The 21,587-nt window shown below is 36.6% G+C and overlaps 1 protein-coding gene across 13 annotated transcripts in view; it reads right to left on the bottom strand.

The window, feature by feature from the left end:
• Window positions 1-21,587, bottom strand: part of AGBL4 (ATP/GTP binding protein like 4) — a 1,422,311-nt gene that overhangs the window by 856,804 nt on the left and 543,920 nt on the right. The window contains exon 1 of one of the 13 annotated variants that reach the window (XM_038558093.1): window positions 20,397-20,511. The exons of the other annotated variants lie outside the window; for them this stretch is intronic. Coding sequence (XP_038414021.1) covers window positions 20,397-20,402 — 6 coding nt within the window. The 5' untranslated portion in view covers window positions 20,403-20,511. Of the gene's footprint in view, window positions 1-20,396; window positions 20,512-21,587 lie in introns of those variants that run through there. 13 annotated transcript variants of the gene reach the window in all.

The raw sequence follows: 21,587 nt of genomic DNA, 5'->3' as shown, positions 1-21,587 counted from the left end.
CACACAGCATGTGTTCTTACCATCTTCTATATTTTCTCATGTTGTTTCATCTACCTGGAATGTCCTTCCCTAATATCTTCAAAGACAGAATTAATTGCTTTTTCTTCATATACATGAGTCTATTTTAGCAATTCTCACATAAAACATGTTCTCCTTGATTGTGAGTTCTCTGGTTGCATATTAAAGATTAGTTCCCAGAACCAACAGGACAAGGATTCCCTAACAGAATAAGCACTCATACATTCCTTCCTTCCCCAAATGTTTGCTGAGGGATTCCTCTGTACCAGGTACTGTGCTGTGTATGTGCTGGAGACAAAGAGGGAAGCCTTCCCAAGATTCTCAATGGCACTGATTTTTACCATCTCACTGCCACGAATACAGTCAGGCATGTGAAGGACATATGCCACAAAAGTCCAGATAAGGATGAATTAACTCTTCCATTTTCACTTTTGTATCCACAGCACCTAGCAATGAGCATGGTAAGTAGGAGGGCTTAATAAATGTTTATAAGTGAAAGACAAATGAATGATACTACAAAGATGGAATAAGGCAGCTAAGCCACCAAAAAGAACGTTTTCTTATGAGCTACTACCCATACAGTGTCACCACTCATATTGACACATTCTTCAAGATATGATTTGTATATATTATATCCTTCCTAAGCCATTAACAATGGGCAAATAAACCTGTTAAATCCCAAACAAAAGTTGGCAAAATATTACACCACTAATATACCCTTTATGATGATTCTTTCACAGGCAGTAGATGTAATGCAAAATTAATATAGCTACCCAACTACCAAGTTACAATATGATATGGCAACTGTCAAAGACATCTTTCCGGAAATCATCCTAAATAAGAGCCTTGGCCCTTTTTCTTGACCCTACCTTATCCTCTCTAGTCAACTTTAGCTAACAGCAGGGGAAACAATAAAATAAATAAAATAGAATCTTTCTCATATTTCAGAGTCATAAAGTTAATGATATGTTGCCACTAAAATTTCTCATTTTCTTTTATGTCAGAGTTTGACCATAAATGAAACAATAAAAAAGTTACAACTTCTTCAACTGTGCCCAATCAGATAAAAAAAAACATTTAATTAATGAGGCTGCATGAAAAATTTCAAAAATTCTTCAAACTTTGTGCATAGAATCAGAGAAGAGGTAATGAATATTAAATTTAATCCCATGCATTTCAGAGATAAAGGCCCATAATAAGACAGATTTTCCCAAGGTTATATAAAAAATGGAAGGCAGAGCTAGACTAGAACCCAAGTTTCCTGCCATTCATACTGGTTCCTTTCAGAGCTTTCTAAATTTAAAATGACCTGTCCATGGGTCTTGTAAAACTTATTGTTGATCATAAGGATTACTTGGATCTATTTTATTCTGGTACCCCTATTCAAACCAGGAGCATGGAAGAATCATTTGAGAATAAACTAAATCTTAAAGGTAAAGTTTCTTTCATCTCCTGGAATAAGAAATTCGGGAGACAGAATTTCTCAGAAAGTGACAGGGAAAAAATCTCACCCATCCAGACAATGATATTCCATAAGTTGAGGGGGGGAAAGGGAATAATCAAAGCACTGAGATGGCAAACAGAGAAAAAACAAACTTCTCTTGAAAAAAACTGCTCCACTGCACAGTTACTATTCACAGTTTCTCAATTTTCTATATATCTGGAGGTGAAGGGAAGCTGATTCCAAATCAATATTGGGAATCAACCTCCTTACCATTACAGGAGCCAAATCTGGAACAGGCTGCCTTATGAAGTCAGGATTTCCCTATAATTGGAGATAACCAAACAGAGGCTAGGCATTACAGAAGACAGTCTATCCATTTAGAGGAAAGGGCTTCATGAATATGCTCCATGATTTCTAGTATCCTTTCCAATTTTTTTTAAAGATTTTTAAAACTTATTCATTCATGAGAGAGACAGAGAGAGGCAGAAACCTAGGCAGAGGGAGAAACAGGCTCTCTGCGGGGAACTTGATGTGGGGACTCAACCCCAAGACCCCAGGATCATGACATGACCCAAAGGCAGACACTCAACCAGTGAGCCACTCAGGCATCCCTCCTTTCCAATTTTGATACAATTATTCTAGAGTGGAATTTTATTACTAAGAGATGATTTGGGTTTGGATAGGGAAGGTTTCTTGTGTCCCTCAGATTATACTATATTTCATTGCTTCTTCAAAAGAATTCAATTCATTAAGTACTAAAGAAGTTGATGTGTACAATATTGTTGGATGTTGGAAAGGAGAGTGAAGGTTGTAGGAGTGAGTAGAACATGGTCCCAGTCATTGAGGCCTGAGTCAACTATACAGTGGAGATATGTGGTTGTTCCATATAACTGATGTTATCAAAGCCAAAATCACCTGTCATATCATATGCATAAAGGAGCATGAATTTGCTATTATGTAACACAAAACATATATAATCATATTGGCCAATATTTATTGAGTGCTTTTTATGTGCCAGGATATGAACTAAGGTATTTTCTGGCATTCTCAAGGCTATATAGTAGGTAATATTATTATTCCTTTTTACTTCAATTTTTTAATTGAAATATAATTCACATACAATATTATATTAGTTTCAGATATACAAATGGTGATTTCACCTTTGTATACATTATAAAATGATCAACTCAATAAATCTAGTTATCATTCAACAATATAAAAAGTTAATACAATTATTACTGACTATATCCTCATACCGTACACTACCAAATCCTATGATTTACTAATTGTATAACTGGATGTTTGCAATTCTTGATTCCCCTTTATTGATTTCACCACCACCCCACCACCCGCTACCCCCCATCTGCCACTCCCAGTGGCTACAACCAAACCGTTTTCTGTATTTGTGAGTCTGGATTTTGTTTTTCTTTGTTTTCTCTTTTCGATTCCACATATAAATGGAATGTAGTATTTGCCTTTCTTGTCTACCTCATTTCACTTAGAATAATACCCTCAATTTCCATCCATTTTCTGACACATGGTAAGAGTTCATTCTTTGTTATAGCTGCATTTTTACATCTTTATCCATACATCCATTAGTGGCCACTTCGGTTGTCTCCGAATCTTGGCTATTGTACATAATGCCGCGGTGAACATTGGGGTGCATTTATCTTTTTGAATTAGTATTTTAATTTTCCTTATATATTTAACCAAGAGTGAAACTGTTGGATCATGTGGTAGTTCTATTTTAATTTTTTGATGAACCTAGATACTGTTTTCTATAGTGACTGCACCATCATTCCTACAACAGTGTACAAAGTTCCCTCCCCACCCCTTTCTTTTTGACAATCTCACCAAATAACTCTTCCAAATTGAATCCTCTTTGAAATGTTGGTCGAATTTGCCAGGAAAGCTGTCTGAATTTTTGTTTGTTGGAAGATTTTGATTATTAATTCAATCACCATAAGTAATTGTAGTCTACTCAGATTTTCTTCTCTTCCTTATTCAGTCTCAGAAGATTTTGTTTCTATGAATTTATCCAGTTCTTCGAGATTATCCACTTGTCATATTACTGTTTATAGTACTCTTTTACAATACTCCGTATTTCTATGGTACTCAATTGTAACTCCTCTTTCATTTCTGATTTTATTTGAGCCCCTCTGTTTTTCTTGTGATTGTAACTAAACTAAAGGCTTGTCAATTTTCCTTATCTTTTGAAAGAACCCATTCCTAGTTACACTGATCTTTTCTACTATCTTCTTAGTCTCTATTTCATTGATTTCCATTCTGATCTTTATTATTTCCTTCCTTCTACTAACCTTGAGCTTCATTTTTTTTTTCTAGTTCTATTAGGCACAAAGTTAGATTGAGATTTTTCTTGTTTTTATGAGGTAGGCCTGTATAGCAATGAACTTCTTTCTCAGAATCACTTTTTCTGTATCCCAGGGATTTTCCTGTCACATGTCTGTTTTCATTTATCTCTGGATAATTTTTTATTTTTCCTTGTTTTCCCCTATGATCCACTAGTTGCTCATCATGTTGTTTAATTTCCATGTATTTGTATTGTTTCCAGTTTTCCTAAAAAAAATTATTTATATGAGAGAGAGAGAGAGAAAGAGATAGAGAGAGAGAGAAGGGGCAAAGGGAGAGACAGGGGAAATAGACTTCCTGCTGAGCCAGGAGACCATGCTGGGCTCAATCTCAGGATACTGAGATCATGACCTGAGCTGAAACCAAGAGTCAGATGCTTAAGTCATTGAGCCACTGCGGCGCCTATTGCCAGTTTTCTTCTTGTGATTGATTTCTAGTTTTGTACTGGGCAAAGATTATAGTGGGAAAAGATGCTTGATACAATTAGAAACTTCTTGAATTTGACCTATTTTGCAGAATATTCCATGTATACTTGAAAAGTATTTCCAATTGTTGCATGGAGCTCAAGAACACGAGTCACCTTGGCCACCAGGGCCAGGTGATCAAGGGGCATCCCCTGTGTCGATACTGTTTGCCCTGCATTGTTTATGTGTGCCTACTATTTAGGTAAATAGCTTGAGAGTATAGAAGGCCATCCATGCTAACTGACTTCAGAAGGGCAGAGGGAAAATGTCTTAACTATGTGCCTGCAGACTTCAGAAAAGCAGCAGGAAATTGCCTTGTCTGTGCCCATGCACCAGCTGTAGGCTGGGAGCAGGAGAATGCCATGATGGTTTGCACTTGTCAACTTCAACTTACACTCGCTGCAACTGCTCACACTCTCCAGTATCAGTAAGGCAGCAGGACCGTGCAGCAACCAGTTGTCCTTGCCCATCCCAATTAGGCAGATTGAAGGTATCATGCCCAAATGTATTTAGTTAGGCTAGCAGAGTAGATGGAGAGCATACAAATTGTGTTTATCAGCGCCTCCATTTCTAGAGAGTGCCCCAAATGTCACATACCACTCCAGCAGATGCCATTATACCAGACAATGGACCCTCCTCACATATAGTTCAGGAACATTCAAATTGTTGCTTTTACACTAGATCCTAACATAAGACTGCTCGTGAGCCCCTTCAAAAGAGAAACTAATTTTCCTATAGCACTTTGGGTCCCATAAATGTCAGCCCCATTAGATTTCTAAGCCAGATGTTTTTAGGGAATTGAATCTCTAGTGTAGATACTTAGGGTTGGATGCTTTATTTGGGACACCAAACCCTCACTGTTCTGGGAGAAGGTCCAGAAGAGTGAGATTTCTCTATTGTGTGTTGCTATAATGAAGGTAAGGGTTTGGGTGACACCCTATCTCTGTCTCTCCTACCTGGGTCCATGTGGTTATTTTATTCTTTGTTGTAAAGAATCACTTCACTTAATTTTCGTATTTCTTGAAATTTTAATCCCAGGATAACATACAGTGTTATATTAGTTTCAAAGCAGTGATATAATTCGTCAGTTCTACACATTATTCATAAAAACGGTATGCCTAATCCTCTTTATTTATTTGATCCACCCCTTTTGGTAACCATCAGTTAGTTCTGTATGTAACAGCCTGTTTCTTGGTTTCTCTTTTACCTTTGTTCATTTCTTTTGTTTTATTTTCCAAATTTATAATTCCCTGATGATGAGTGATGTTGAACATCTTTTTCATGTCTTTTAGCCATCTAGATGTCTTCTTTGGAAAAATGTCTATTCATGTCTTCCACCCATATATTAACTGGATTATTTTTCTTTTGGTGTGGAGTTTGATACCTTCTTTATAGATTTTGGATACTAATCCTTAGTCAGATATGTCATTTGCAAATATCTTCTCCCATTTAATAGGTTGACTTTTAGTTTTGTTGACTGTTTCCTTCACTGTGCAGAAGTTTTTTAACTTGATGAAGTTCCAGTAGTTCATTTTTGCTTTTGTTTCCCCTTGCCTCTGGCAATGTGTCTAATAAGAAGTTGCTCCATCAGAGGTCAGAGAGGTTGCTGCCTGTGTTCTCCACATAGGTCTTTCATCATTTTGAGTTTATTCTTGTGTATGGTATAACAAAGTGGTCCAGATTCATTTTTCTGCCTGTTGCTCTCCAGTTTTCTTGAAACCAATTTCTGTCTTTTTCTCCACTGGATATTTTTTGCTGGTTAGTTGAAAATTAGTAGACCATACAGAAGTAGGTCCATTTCTGGGTTTTCTACCCATTGATGTAGAGTACTGATACTCACTCACATTGATGTATGTGTTTGTTTCTTTGCCAGTAACACACAGTCTTAATCACCATTGCTTTGTAAGATAGTTTGAAATCCAGCATTGTGATGCCCCCAGCTCTGCTTCTTTTTCAGGATTGCTTTGACTATTCAGGGTTTTCTGTGGTTCCATGCAAATTTTAGGATTGTTTGTTCTAGATCGGTGAAAAATGTTGGTGGTATTTTCACAGGAATTACATTAAATATGCAAATTGCTTTGGGTACAAAGACATTTTAACAATGTTTTCTGTTCTAATCCGTGAAAATGGAATGTTTTCCTATTTCGCTGTGTCCTCTTCAATTTCTCTCATAAGTGTTCTATAGTTTTCAATGGAAAAATCTTCTACCTCTTTGGTTAAGTTTATTCCTACGTATCTTACTGTTTTTGGTTCAATTGTAAATGGGATCACTTTCTTGATTTCTTTTTCTGCTGCTTCATTATTTGTGAAAAGAAATGCAACAGGTTTCTGTACAATGATTTTTTTTTAAAATTTTTTAATTTATTTATGATAGTCAGAGAGAGAGAGAGAGAGAGGCAGAGACACAGGCAGAGGGAGAAGCAGGCTCCATGCACCGGGAGCCCGATGTGGGATTCGATCCCGGGTCTCCAGGATCGCGCCCTGGGCCAAAGGCAGGCGCCAAACTGCTGCGCCACCCAGGGATCCCCTGTACAATGATTTTATATCCTGCAACTTTGCTGAATTCATATATTAGTTCTAGCAATTTTTTTTTGGTGAGTCTTTTGGGTTTCCTATATAAAACATCATGTCATCTACAAATAGTGAGTTTGACGTCTTCCTTGCTGATTTGGATGCCTTTTATCTCTTTTTGTTGTCTGATTGCTGAGGCCAAGAATTCCAGTACTATGTTAAATAATAATATTAGTAATATTAATAGTTAAATAGTAGTGAAAATGAACATCCCTGCCTTGTTCCTGATATTAGGAAAAAGGCTCTCAGTTTTCCCCCACTGAATAGCTGTGGGTCTTTCACATGTGGCTTTTATGATGTTGAGTATGTTCTTTCTGTACCTACTTTGTTGAAGGTTTTTTATGGACCTAGAATGGATGCCCTACTTTGTCAAATGCTTTTACTGCATCTATTGAGATGATCATATTGTTCTTATCATTCCTTTTATAAATGTGGTGTATCACATTGATTGATTTCTGAATATTGAATCATCATGCAGCCCAGGAATAAATCCTACTTGATCATGGTGAATAACTCATTCTATGTACTGTTCAATTCAATTTACCAGTATTCTGTTGATAATTTTTGCATCCATGTTCATCAGGGATATTGGCCTGTAATTCTTCTTTTAATAGGGTAATGCTGACATCATAGGAGTTTGGAAGTTTTCCTTCCATTTTTACTTTTTGGAACAGTTTGAGAAGAATTTATACTAACTCTTCTTTAAATGTCTGGTAGAGTTCCCCTAGGTGCCTACCTGGCCCTGGATTTTTGTTTGTTGGGAGATTTTTGATTCCTGATTCAATTTCTTTCTTTTTTAAAGATTTTTATTTATCCATTCATGAGAGACAGAGAGAGACAGAGAGAGAGAGAGGCAGAGACACAGGCAGAGAGAGAGAAGCAGGCTCCATGCAGGGAGCCTGACGGGGACTCGATATCGGGTCTCCAGGATCACGCCCTGGGCTGAAGGTGGCGCTAAACTGCTGAGCCAAAAAAATAAAAAATAAAAATAAAAAATAAACTGCTGAGCCACCCGGGCTGCCCCTTGATTCAATTTCTATGCTGGTTATGGACCTGTACAAAATTTCTATTTCTTCCTGTTTTAGTTTTGGTAGTTTGTATGATTCTAGGAAGTTGGCCAGTTTTTCCAGATTGACCAGGATTGTTGGTATATAATTTTTCATAATATTCTCTTATAATTCTTGTATTTCCTTGATATTGAGAGTAATCTCTTCTCTTTAATTCATGATCTTATTTATTTGGGTCCATTCTCTTCTCTTATTGATAAATCTGGCTAGGGGTTTATCAATTTTATTAATTCTTTTAAAGAACTAGCTCTAAGTTTCATTGATTTGTTCTACAATTTTTGTTGTTCTATATCATTTATTTCTGCTCTAATTGTCATTATTTTCCCTTTTCTGCTGGCTTTAGGCTTTATCTGCTGTTCTTTCCTACCTCCTTTAGGTAGGAAAGGTTAGGTTGTATATTTGAGACTTTTCTTCCTTCTTGAAATAGTCTTGTATTACAATATACTTACCTCTTAGTACCACCTTTGCTGCATCCCAAAGGTTTTAGACTGTCATGTTTTCATTTTCATTTGTTTCCATGTATTTTTTTTATTTCCTCTTTAATTCCCCAGTTAATCCATTCATTCTTTAGTAAGATGTTCTTTAATCTCCATGTATTTGTGGGCTTTCTAAAAATTTTGTGTGTATGTGTTTGACTTCAAGTTTGATAGCATTGTTGTCTGAAAATATGCATGCTATGATCTTAATCTTTTGGTACTTATTGAGGGCTGATTTATGACCTAGTATGTGATCTATTTTGGAGAATGTCCCATGTGCACTTGAAAATAATGTGTACCCACTGCTTTAGGATGAAATGTTCTGAATACATCTGTGAAGTCCCTCGGGTCCAGTGTGTCATTCAAAGCCACTGTTTCCTTGTTGATATTCTGCTTAGGTGATCTGTCCATTACTGTATGTGGGGTGTTAAAGTCCCCTAATATTACTCTATTATTATCAACGAGTTTCTTTATATTTGTTATTAATTGTTTGATAGCTTTATGTGCTCCCAAGTTGGGGAAATAGATATTTAAAATTGTTAGATTTTCTTGATGGACAGACCCTTTAATTATGATAAAATGTCCTTCTTCATCTTGTTACAATCTTTGGTTTAAAATCTAGTTTGTCTGATATAAGAAGGCTATTCTGGCTTCTTTTAGCATGAGAGACGGTTCTCATCACCTCACTTTCAATCTGCAGATGTCTTTAGGTATAAAATGAGACTCTTGTAGGCAGCATATAGATGGGTCTTGTTTTTTTAATCCATTTTGATACCCTGCCTTTTGATTGGAGCATTCAGTCTATCTACATTCAGAGTGATTATTGATAAATAGGAATTTAGTGCTATTGGCTTGCCCTTAAAGTTGGTGTATCTGGTGATGTTCTCTGTTCCTTTCCAGTTTGTTACTTTTGGTCTATTTTCACTCCCAAAGAGCCCCTTTCAATATTTCTTGCAGGGCAATAGTTCATGAACTCTTTCAGTTTTTGTTGGTCTGAGAAACTATCTCTCCTTCTCTTCTGAATGACAGCTTTGCTGGATAAAGTATTCTTGGCTGCATATTATTCCTATTCAGCACATTGAATATATCATGCCATTCTTCTCTAGCCTGCCAAGTTTCTGTAGACAGATTTGCTGCAAACCTGATCTGTCTTCCCTTGTAGTCCCTTGTTAAGGAGTTTTTTCCCTTTCTGCTTTCAGGATTCTTTCTGTCTCTGTGTATTTTGTGAATTTGGCTACAATATGTCTTGGTTATGGCTGGCTTTTATTGAATTTAATGAGAGTTCTCTGTACTTCTTGGTTTTTGATATGTTTCCTTCTTCAGATTAGGGAAGTTTTGGCCTATAATTTGCTCAAATAAACCTTCTGCCCCTTTTTCTATCTCTTCTTCTGGGATGCCTATCATATAAATGTTATTATGTCTCAAATAGTCACTGTGTTCCTTAAGTCTACATTCATGATTCAATACCTTTTATTCTCTTTTTTTCCAGCTTCATTATTTTCCATAATTTCATCTTCTATGTCACTGATTCATCCATCTTCATTGTCTTGGCATCCATTCAGATTTTCATCTTCATTATAGCATTTTTAATTTCTGCCTGCCTAGTTTGTAGTTCTTTTATCTGAGCAGTAAGGGATTTTTTAGTGTCTTCTATGCTTTCTCTGAGCCCAGGTAGTATCCTTAAAACTGTTGTTTTAAATTCTAGTTCAGATATCTTACTTATATGTGTATGATTAAATCTCTGGTCATCACTTCTTCCTGTTCTTTCTTTTGGGGTGAATTTCTCCATCTTATCATTTTGTCTGGCTCACTGTTTATTTTATTTTATTTTGTTGTTGTTGTTGTTGGTAAAGCCTGGGCATTCATGCTCTTAAGAGTAATAGCTATATTGGGAAAAGGTACTGCTCCCAAAAAATAATAAATTAAAAAAGGGAAGTTAGATCCTATGTGTGCTTTGTTCCGCTTGTTAAAAGAAGCTAGATAGAAAAAAAAAGATAGATTGAATGAATGAATGAATAGAATTAAGATTAAAATTTTAAAAAGGAGGCTAGATCTTATTTCCCCTTGAGCTGAAGCTTTGTAGCACTCTATGGTCAGTAGGCCAGGTACAAAGGGTTTGTGCTGGTCTTCTAGGGGGTGAGGACTGCTGCACTGATTCTCAGGCAAATTTGCCCTAGTGGAGATGTACCCGCAGGGCACAGTGGTGATGCAATTGGTGTAAGTGGCTCTAGCCTCCACTGGATGGTAATATTTTTCTCAATGAGTTTGGTCAATGCTGATGTGGGGTAGGGGAATGGGATGAAGTTGCCCTCCTCTCTCAACCCTAGTGCTGGAAGCTTGCACTAGCTACTCTTCAAGAAGCCCTCACAGAAGAGCAAACAATCACCCCTCTTGTGTCCCTGCTTCTGCCGGACCCCTGCCTTCACCCGCCTGTGTCTCAGCTGTCCACCTGCCAGGTGGCACAGTGCTCCTGTGTTTTATCTCAGGCTATTCGGCTAGGCTTCAAAACTCCCAAATTTAGAGATCCATGAGACACTGACCTTTGCTGATCCTCTGGGGGAGGGTCCCACTGGGCTTTTGCTGTTTGCTGGCTTGTCCCAGAAATTGGTACTCCAACAGCAGAGCAGTTCAGAGTTTATGGTAGAGCATAGCCAAAACCCAGCACCAAGGTTTGCTCTCCTCGGTCAGTGTCTCTGTTCCTATGCTAGTGAACATTTCAGCACATTGGCATCTGCTAGGTCTTTTTGTCCCTGGAGAGGCTATGCTACTTTCCCCAAAGGCACTCCAAGCAAGGGAACTGTTTCTGCAGGGCCCAGGGCATCCTCAGACCAAGCCATCTGCTCCCAGGCCTCCACCCTCCTTCCCCACTGGAGGACTGCTCAGCTCACCAGACCTGGGTGATAGGCAAGGACCTCCAAAACTTCAAACTTTGTGCTATGCTGCTTATAAAGCTTCTGGTGGTTAACCCTCTTCTATTCCAAGTCAACAGTTTTGGGGACGAGTTCTTCCTCTGAGATCCCCTGTGCTTGCCCTCTCTCCCTCTCTCTCTCTCTCTCTCACTCTTCTGTAACTGGAGCTCCTTCTCCTTCACATCACCCACAGTTCTTTTCTCCCTCAGTTGATTCTCTCCAGCTCCCACCTTCCACAGTGTGTTTTTTTCTAGCTCTAGTTGTACAGTTTTGCTCTCAATCCGCAGATCAGTTTCTTTTGTGTTCAAATGATTTAATATTCATCTAGCTGTATTCAATGGACATGGCAAGCTCCAGGTTCCCCTACTGCCATTTGTTTTGATTCTTAAGTTCCACATATAAGTGAAATAATATGGTATTTTTTTTTTATTATTTCACTTATCATTATATTATCTAGATCTATCCATGCTGTTGCAAATGGCAAGATTTCATTCTTTTTAGTGACTGAGTAATATTTCATTATATATATGTGTGTGTATATATAGCCAGACATATATATAATATATATGTATGTATATATACACACAATATATAGAAACATACATTATGCACATCTGTGAACATATGCACACACTCCTAAGTGTACAACTGAAGGAGTTGTCATAAAGTGAACAAGTGGTGTGTATGTGTGTGGATATATATATATATATATATATATAGAATATATATATAGAATATATATAAAGAATATATAAGTTATATATATATATATATTTATATATATATATAAAGAATATATATATATATTCTTTATCCATTCATCTATCAGTGGACATTTGGAGTGCTTCCATAATTGGCTATTGTAAATAATGCTACCAAAACCATGGGTGGAAAATATTTTTTTCAAATTTGTGTTTTCATACTCTTTGGGTAAATACTCAATAATGGAATTACTGTAACATAAGGTGATACTATCTTTAACTTTTTGATGAATATTCATACTACAACACTTTCTACAGTGACTACAACAATTTTAACTCCCACTGACAAAGAACTGTTCCTTTTTTTCCCATATCTTTGTCAACACTTGTCAATTCCAGTGTTTTTTATTTTAGCCATTCTGAGATGCATGAGGTAATATTTCTTTTTTTTTTTTTTAAAGATTTTATTTATTTATTCATGAGACACACACACACACACACACAGAGGCAGAGACACAGGGAGAGAGAGAAGCAGGCTCCATGCAGGGAACCCGATGTGGGACTTGATCCCAGGTCTCCAGAATCACACCCTGGGCTGAAGGCAGCGCTAAACCGCTGAGCCACCTGGGCTACCCAAGGTAATATTTCATAATCGTTTTGATTTACATTTTCCTGATGATGAGTGATGTTGAGCATTCTTTCATGTGTGTGTTGATCAACTTTATGGATTTTGTCAACTGTATGGAGTCTGTCTGGAGAGATGTCTGTTGTTACATTTTTTAATTGGATTATTTGGTTTTGGGGTGTTGAATTATGAAAATTCTTTATACATTTCGGAAACTAAACTTTTGTTTGATATGTCATTTACAAAGATCTTCTCCAATTCAGTAGGTTGCCTTTTGGTCTTGGTCTATGCTGTGCCAAAGATGTTTATTTTGATGCAGTCTTGATAGTTTTATTTTGCTTTTATTTCTCTTGCCTCAGGAGACATATCCAGAAAAATGTTGTTATGGCTGATATCAGAGATATTTCTGTCTGTGCTCTCTTTTAGCATTTTATTTTTTTAAATTTATTTTTATTTATTTATGATAGACAGAGAGAGAGAGAGAGAGAGAGAGAGAGAGAGAGAGAGGCAGAGACATAGGCAGAGGGAGAAGCAGGCTCCATGCCGGGAGCCCGACGTGGGACTTGATCCCGGGACTCCAGGATCACACTCTGGGCCAAAGGCAGGCACGAAACCGCTGAGCCATCCAGGGATCCCCTCTTCTAGCATTTTAAAGGTTTTATCTCACATTTAGATCTTTAATCCATTTTGAGTTTATTTTTGTCTATGGTGTAAGAAAGTGGCCCATTTTCATTCTTTTGCATGTAGTTGTCTTGTTTTCCAAACACCATTTGTTGAAGAGATTGTCTTTTTCCCATTGCATTTTCTTGCCTCCCTCACCAAAACTTAACTGACCATATAATTAGAGGTTTATTTACTAAGTTTTCTATTCTGTTCCATATTCACAAGATATGTCTTTTTGTGCCAGTACTATTCTCCTGATGACCACAGCTTTGTAGTGTATCTATTGATATGTAGGATTGTGATACCTCCGGTTTTGTTCATCTTTTTCAAGACTGCTTTGACTATTTCAAGACTAACAGACTTTTTCATCTTTGTTCCTTCACTGCTTACACAAGAAACACAAGACTGTGTTTCCATACACTTAGGATAATTTGTACTGTTTTCTTTTTTGTCTTTTTGTTTTTTAGTTTCTATTTCATTTATTTCTGCTCTTTTTATTATTTTCTTCCTTCTACTAGTTTTGGTTTTGTTTGTTCATCTTTTTCTAGGTCCTTTAGGTGTAAGGTTAAGTTTTCTATTTGAGATTTTTCTTGCTTTTCTTGCTTCTTTAGGTAGGTCTGTACTGCTATAAACTTCCTTCTTAGGACAGCTTCTGTGCATCTCAAACATTTCGAACTACTATTTTCATTTTCATTTGGTTCACTTAATTTTAATTTTCTCATTGATTTGTTGGTTGGCCCATTCATTGTTTAGTAACACTTATTTGTGTCCTTTCAGTTATTTTTTTTTTTTGCAATTGATTTCCAGTTTGATAGCATCATGATCAGAAAAGATGCATGGTATCAATTTATTCTTGAGTTTGTTGAGAATTTACTTTTAACCTTTTTCCTGAAAACTTTTTGTTGTAAGTTTTTTAATAAATAATTTTTCTATGTGGGCCACAATGGCTTCACCCATGGTAAATCTGTCCTAAGTATATAATATAATCAGACATTAACTCTGGATAATCTTACCTTCCAATTTTTCCAAAATGACCTAATTTTTGCAGCAATTTCATTTGTTGGTTTATCAAAAATAACTAACTTAGAGCTTTTATTTTTGCAGTTTTAAAAACTAGGGGGCCATAAACAACAACCTTTAGAAGATACAACAGTTCCAGGAAGCCCTTACACAACAGCCAGCATGACTTTTTACTTTCAGTCTATGATCTGTCTATATTGTTTTTTCCAAAAGCAGGATTCACGTCTAACATCTCTACAATCCAGCACATGTCAGTCATAGTCTAATACTTGCTTATGTCAATAAAGGAAGTGCAGTATGGGGAAAAATAATGAATTTGGAGTATAAGTTTCAGAACTTATACCAAGACAAGTTAACTAACCTCTCTGAGTTTCAGGGTTACCATGATTAACAATAAACTCTTACAAGAACATTATAAAAACTAAATTAGATGACTGGTATGGGTCTATAACTCTAAAGTACTATACAAAATGTTAAACATGATTAGGGTGAAACAGTGAAGGGAGTGGTTATTTTTAAGTTTACAGTGGTAGAGGGGAAAGGATTCTTGGAGGGGAGAGTGAAAAAAAATCTTGAGTCCTAGCCCTAGCTCTGCAGCTTATTAGCTGTGTGATTTTGTACTAGTCATTTTCCCTTTCTGAATCTCAGCTTCCTTGACTACATAATCAGGTAGTTGGACTAGATGAATTCTACAATCATTTCTAGCACTAACAGACTTTTTCATCTTTGTTCCTTCACTGGTTAGCACATAACGTGTAATAAATGTTAACAGAGCATGTAATGAGTGCCTAGCACATAGCATGTACTAAGTCTTAACACTGTTAATTTGAACTAAACACAACTTTAAAGCAGAGAAGGTAAGGAAAAGGGACAGTTTTAACATATGTTTAGTAGATAGAATCAGTAAGATTTGGTGACAGATTTGGTAAAAGAGTAGGGAACCAGAAATGGAGGACATTTGATCAGATTCTAGCAAGAGGAACTGCTGACTAAATAATTGCCAGCATATCCTTAGAAAGGGTCAGTTTAAAGAATCTGGGTTATTTAATATGGGGAAGAGAATCTTCAAAGGAGAATGGATCAGCCACCACAAGCTCTTCTTCCTTTAATAAATAGCTTAAAGCTTGGATTGAAAGCATTAATGACTATATTATGTCATCCTTGAATATCCCAATTTCTGTGATGTTACAGGATCAGAAATGTAAGAGTTAATCAGCTTTGGCTACACTGGTTCTGAGAGAGGAGTACAAAATGTGACTGAGTTCTTGGAAGGATCTCATAATGTGAAAATTATAATTTCTGAATTAGAAGATATGATAGATAATCTGCTGGACAATTTTGGCACTGTTTTTCATGTCAAGGATACCTGTGACATATCCTGTAGATATCAAGATTCCCAAGACAATGTGGAAGTTTATGGTAACAAGGTTGTTTTAAATGGGGTTATCCTGAGAAATCCAGAAAAAAAAATGACTGGAGAATAAAGAGATCATCTATTTCAATTCTGCCATTTGACTGATAAAAAAATTTGGAAAAGTTGTTCAAGGTCACACATTGAATTAATGGCAGAGCTGTTATTAGGGGAATTAAAAAGAAATGAAAGTTATATTCTTTGAGCATCTCCTATTTGCCAGGTTTTGTTAGGCAGCTTTATACGTGTTATCTCAATTAATGCTATTACATAGGGGACAAGCTTAGTAACTTCATTTTATAGATGTAGAAAGTTCAAGTAAATTATCCATAGTTATTCTAATAGAAAATTTCAGAGTGAGGATTGACCCCACATTGGCCCATCGGGTCAAGTCCTTGACCCATGTTTGACATTATGCTAGCTCCCTATTAGTAATGAGAACATATCTATCATGGTTTGCCAGGGACAGTCCTACTTTATGTATATTATCCTAGCATAAATTTCAATAGTACCATTTGACACAAAAATGTAAGCTTTGGAAGATAAATTATATGACCAACTTTTTTTTTTATCATTAATTGAAAATTGTAAAGCACTGTTCACTTTCTTTAAAAAAAATTGGGGACCCAAAAGCTAGGCGCCCATGAAGATTTCTCTATTACTAGTAGATCTTTGGAGAAAACTGGCTTATGTTTTAAAGTAAAAAATAAAATAAAAAGTTTGCTCTTCTCATTGGTTCTTTTGAGGCTTTCTCATCCTCAGGTCAAAAATTATTAGTAAAGAAAGAAAACAGCAGGAAAGGTGATGGGGAATACTTAAGCTAAGAAAGGGAGTCTATTTAAACTAATACTTAGACAATTAGCAAATCATAAGCAAGGGGAAGACCACATATCTATTTAAAGACAACTGGCACAGAAGATTCTGGGAAGATTCTATTGGATATTGTATCAGATCCTTATTTCTATGCAGCAGAAAGTATAAATAATTAACACCCATACAGCACTCTACAGTTAACAAGTAGTTTCATCCACTTGTGTGATTATGTTCATTTTTCACTCATTCATCCAACACACACTTAGTGACTCCTGTGCTGAACTGAAGCTAAACACTACAATTTCTTTAGGGCAGAGACATTGTGGGTCTTACTGCTAAACTCACAACATCTGGCACATTGCTGGCACATAATAGCTGCTCAGTAAACATATGAGGATGAATATGAATATGCATGAATACAAAGTTTAATAAGAGACTGTCCAAAAATTCACTGTGTAGTAGAAGAAAAAGACAAATTAAAACTGAAAATATAATGCTACAAGTATAAAACAGAGGGAAATAATGGAACTCTGAAAAACACAGAAGGCAATCAGACAGCCTGGAAGGTAAGGGTCAGAAAAACTTGCCAGAGGTGCTTATACCTAAGCTGAATTTTGAAATAGTGGTTGGCAATATATACTCTCACTTGGTTATAATTATAACCTGAAAAGTAGATATTGTTACTACTTTCCAAAGAAAGAAATTAAGTCTCAGGGAAGCTAAGTGAAAAAAAGTTACCCAATTTTCACATTAATCTATTCCTTTAATAGCTTTAAAGAAGTCACAGGGGGAGAATACGGACCTTGGCAAAGATTACAAATAATAGAGAAAGATATTTGGATAGTTGAGGATTGAAGAAGAAACCCTAAAAATAAGCATACTTTCTTTGAACAAAAAGGAACTAAATAAGGGCCAGAATGAAGGAATCTTTAAGAGAAAGAAGCAGAGGTAACTTTAACAATGCGTTAAGGGATTCTTTTGTTCCCAGATATCTGTTGGGAACTTACTGTGTATCAGTCACTGAAGACATAGATATGGAATACATGTCTCTGATTTCAAAGAACTCAAGGTCTAGTAAGATAATACAGGCACGTACCAGGAGAGGAAGAAAAGAGAAAGGTTTGGAGCTGATACCTAATTCAGGAATGAAAAAAAAAAAAAAAAACACAACATTTTCCTATGTGAAATTCTCAATAGCTTTAACATAGAAAGTTAAGCATGTTAGTAAAACAGAAATATTGACAGGAATTGGGTTCCATCATGAGAGAGGCCATTTCTAACTGATGCTTTTATCACATCCACATAACTGCCACCCTCCACCCCTCTCCTGGTACCTAGGCTCAAGACCAGGCATTGAAAAGATTTCTAATAAGGCATGCTGAATTAATGAATAACAAGTATCAGATTTAAATGTGCCTCCCTCCCAAAGAGCACTGACACTTTAATACCAGCCTTTAATACCTTAAACTAATAAAGTGGAGGGTCAGGTAGATAAACTGTGGAGCCATTTTAAGAAAATGTATCTTTTTCATCCCTTCACATAGGAAAACAATACTTCCCAGCCCTGACTTCATGCCCAACCCCACTCCTACACACACACACACACACACACACACACACACACACACAAAGTATGTGTGAATGTATGCAAGCTGACTCTGAGTACTAGGAATTATGTATTATTCCCAGTAGATTCCTATAATTTTAATACCAACTGACTTTGGATAGGTCACTTTCCCTCTCTGAGCTGTCTCCTCATCTGTAATACTTTCAGAATATATGGGCTGCTTTACTTAGGCTAACATGAGGTATAAATAATGTTACAGGGCTTGAGGCTAACATGAGATAAAGGCTGCCTTGAGGCTAACATGAGATAAAGGATGTTACAGTGCTACAGAATATGCCCTTCCCCGATGTCCTCTATAAAAGTAAATGTAACCACATTTCTATATCCCAGTGTCTTGTCCATGGAGACTGCTTGATGACCTTTTTGTCAAGTGAATGAATGCATGCCATTATTATTCTAGACTGTCAAGAGAATGACGAAAGGAATCCAGCAGTCTGGTCTAGATGGTATTGCTATTCCTAGGAAGCACTGAACTAAAAACTAAAGAGAATGGGACCTACATATAAAAGAGGTGGTCTGGTAATAAATCACACATTTGCATAAGCTATGAATCATTCTGTATAATTAGAACAAATAATTTTCCTATAAATCAGGTCTGGCAGCTATGAAGGTCTGATGTTTATCCCCCCAAACCATCTAATTATAGTGAGAAGATAACAAATGATTCTTCTTTGAAGGAGAAAAAGTCAAAGGAGGAGATTCTGAGGGACAAGCATCATTGAATCAAATGGTTGAAAAGAAGGCAAAAGAGACCAAATGATTCCCAATGATTCATCTCTCTGCTTCAGAACTGTTTCTTGGTTTGGCAAGGCACTTGGTGGACTAGTATTTTGTGTCTGAGAAGGAAATTTTCATAGCAATCCCAAATTCACTTGTCTGAATTATTGCGATTTCTGGGTAAATAGCTTCCCAATGTTTTGGCTGTTTTCCTGTGTGATAACATTCTAAAAATTTCTTAAGGATTTGGCCTCCATTAAGTTCAATTCAGGATTCATCTTTTCCAGTCTAGCTTCTTGAGAATCATTTTTTAAAATTTGGATTTCCCCAAAATGAGCCACTACCACCCACAGGAGATACAGAAAAAAAGACTCCTAACCTAGGCATAAGTAAATCCAAGCTCTGGGTAGCAGAGGATTCAAGGCTGAAGGTGTTTGTTTTATTCAGCGCAAATTTGCACTTTACAAATGCAGGAAGTGAAGTTCAGAGGGTAGACTTGCCCCGGAATTCCTAATACATAAATACAGAAGTAAAACTTCACTAGGACTTCCCAAAGCCCATGCTCTTTCAACTATTCCACACTGCTCTCCATTAGACCAATTAAGTCTTAGTTTTATTTTCTATCAAATGAGATGAAGTGTTAGAGGGCTTCTAGATCCACAACTATATTTTGGCCAGAGAACACATAACGCTTTTATTTTAATTTTGTTTTAATCCTAGTAATTCACTGACCAACACTACGAAATGTATAAAAGCTTACGTGTCCAATCTCAATTTTTCCTTTCACTAAAATGGGGATAACAATACCTCTGTTACTGAAATGTCATAATTGTTAAGTGATACAATGGAAGTAAAAGTGCTTTGTAGGCAATAAAGTGACCACAACAATGATAAAGGAAGAGCAAGGGGGAAAAGAATCATTCCTTTCCTCCAGCCTCATCTTTTCTCTTTCATTTGTTAAAGTGCCTGAAGGAGCTGCATCTTTTTCACAGGAGTCAAGATCTGACTGAACTCACAAGTCAAGCCACAGAATAGAGAATAAAATCCACGGGATCAGAATGCAACCTCATCAGTTTTGTCTCCTGTCGGGTTTTGTTAACCACCATCAGAGGGAAAATCGACAGAGGCAGTGAGTGGGCCTCTTTCTCTAAAAAGGCCCTTCCATCTGGTGCAGTACTGAAATCATCAGCCCTGTAATTAAAATGCAATTGCCATCCCCTGCTACAATCCCAGGATGGCCATTCCATCTGCATGAGATATAGGGGGGAAAGCACCAATTTTTGCACTTTTCTGGCTCCATTAAGTTTATTCTCTTTCTATTAATTAATCTAAGGACACTAGAGGCTCCTTCTTACTCTGCAAACCAGGGTGGCACAAACCACACATGGGATGTCTGAAACTTCATGAATTTTTAAAACTCGGTGCCCATACCAGTTACAGAGAGGCTTAATTACTTCTGACTAAATCTGTAATTAAAATATATCACTGGAGCAGATTCACCTGCATGTGTAGGTGTTGGCATTCATGCCTGTGTGACAGGCAGAGATGAATCACCCAGAGACCATGTGCAGAGAGCAAAGTTGTGCTGGGTGGCAAGATGACTCTCAGGGAGGACTTGAAAAGGAAAGTCAGAAAAAGAGAATGTATAGGAGAAATCCTGTTAAGTTTTACGTTCAAAAGAAGAATGGTATCATGTCCAACAGCCAATCATGGCAGTTAAAGGTCCAACAGCCAATCATGACAGTTAAAGGCATTTGCTAGGGTGAAAGAAAGCTAAGGTAGCAGGTGACAGGGAATGGAGTTGAATTGTGAAGGCAGCCAAAGGTAGAAAGAAAAACTATACTGAAGGCAATCCAAGATTGTAGTTAAAAAGATAATGTGAGCTTTGGTGAAAAAGGTAAAGCTAGAAATGGAAAAGTGTCAAAAGGGCTGAAAACTAGGATAGGCAGATTCAGGACCAGAGCTATGAACAGTGTGTATGCTTCAGTCCCTGCTTTAAATATTGTCTGAAATGTGTTATGGAGATAGTCATGAAGGATTAAATGATATATTTCAGACTTGAGCACTATAAGAAAAAAGGTACTGAATTTTAAGAAAACAGAGGTCCAGTACTGCTACACATAATATGTCTAATCATGGATAAGTCACTTCCATTGTAGGCCTATTTCTTTATCTGTAAAATACAGGAAATAATACCAGTCTCATGTACTGAGCCATTATGCACAGCTAAACAACTGTGAAGGTACCGTTCATATCAACTGTAAGGTGAACAGTGTTCCCTGGATTTGTGCAATGCAAGATTATTATGAAATTTTAACATGACCTGAAAAGTGGAAAGTATTATAAATATATTATAAAAAAAATATTGTATTTTTAGTTTCTATGACATTAAGCCATATACTGTCTTTTGTTGTGAGCTTCCTCATACTTAAAGATGTTGAACCATATAATTTTTAAGGCTTTTTAAAATTCTAATATTGAATAGCATTATGACTCATTTGGACTTCATTCATCCATTCATTCAACCAAATTTCAAATGGGCCCCAAGTTGAGTGCTGAAAATTAAAAAATAATTGATATGATCCATTCCCCTAAGAGTTCACAGTTGAATGGAGTTTATACCAAATGAGATCCCTTTAGGTGAGACAGTTGGTGCTTTTCAATTGTATTTTCCAAGGCCCTGATATTTTA

This window comes from Canis lupus, chromosome 15 (genome assembly GCF_011100685.1).
Source record: "Canis lupus familiaris isolate Mischka breed German Shepherd chromosome 15, alternate assembly UU_Cfam_GSD_1.0, whole genome shotgun sequence".
NCBI classification, from domain to species: domain Eukaryota; kingdom Metazoa; phylum Chordata; class Mammalia; order Carnivora; family Canidae; genus Canis; species Canis lupus.
Note: the sequence above shows the minus strand (reverse complement) of the source record. Positions and strands in the feature narration are given on the sequence as shown.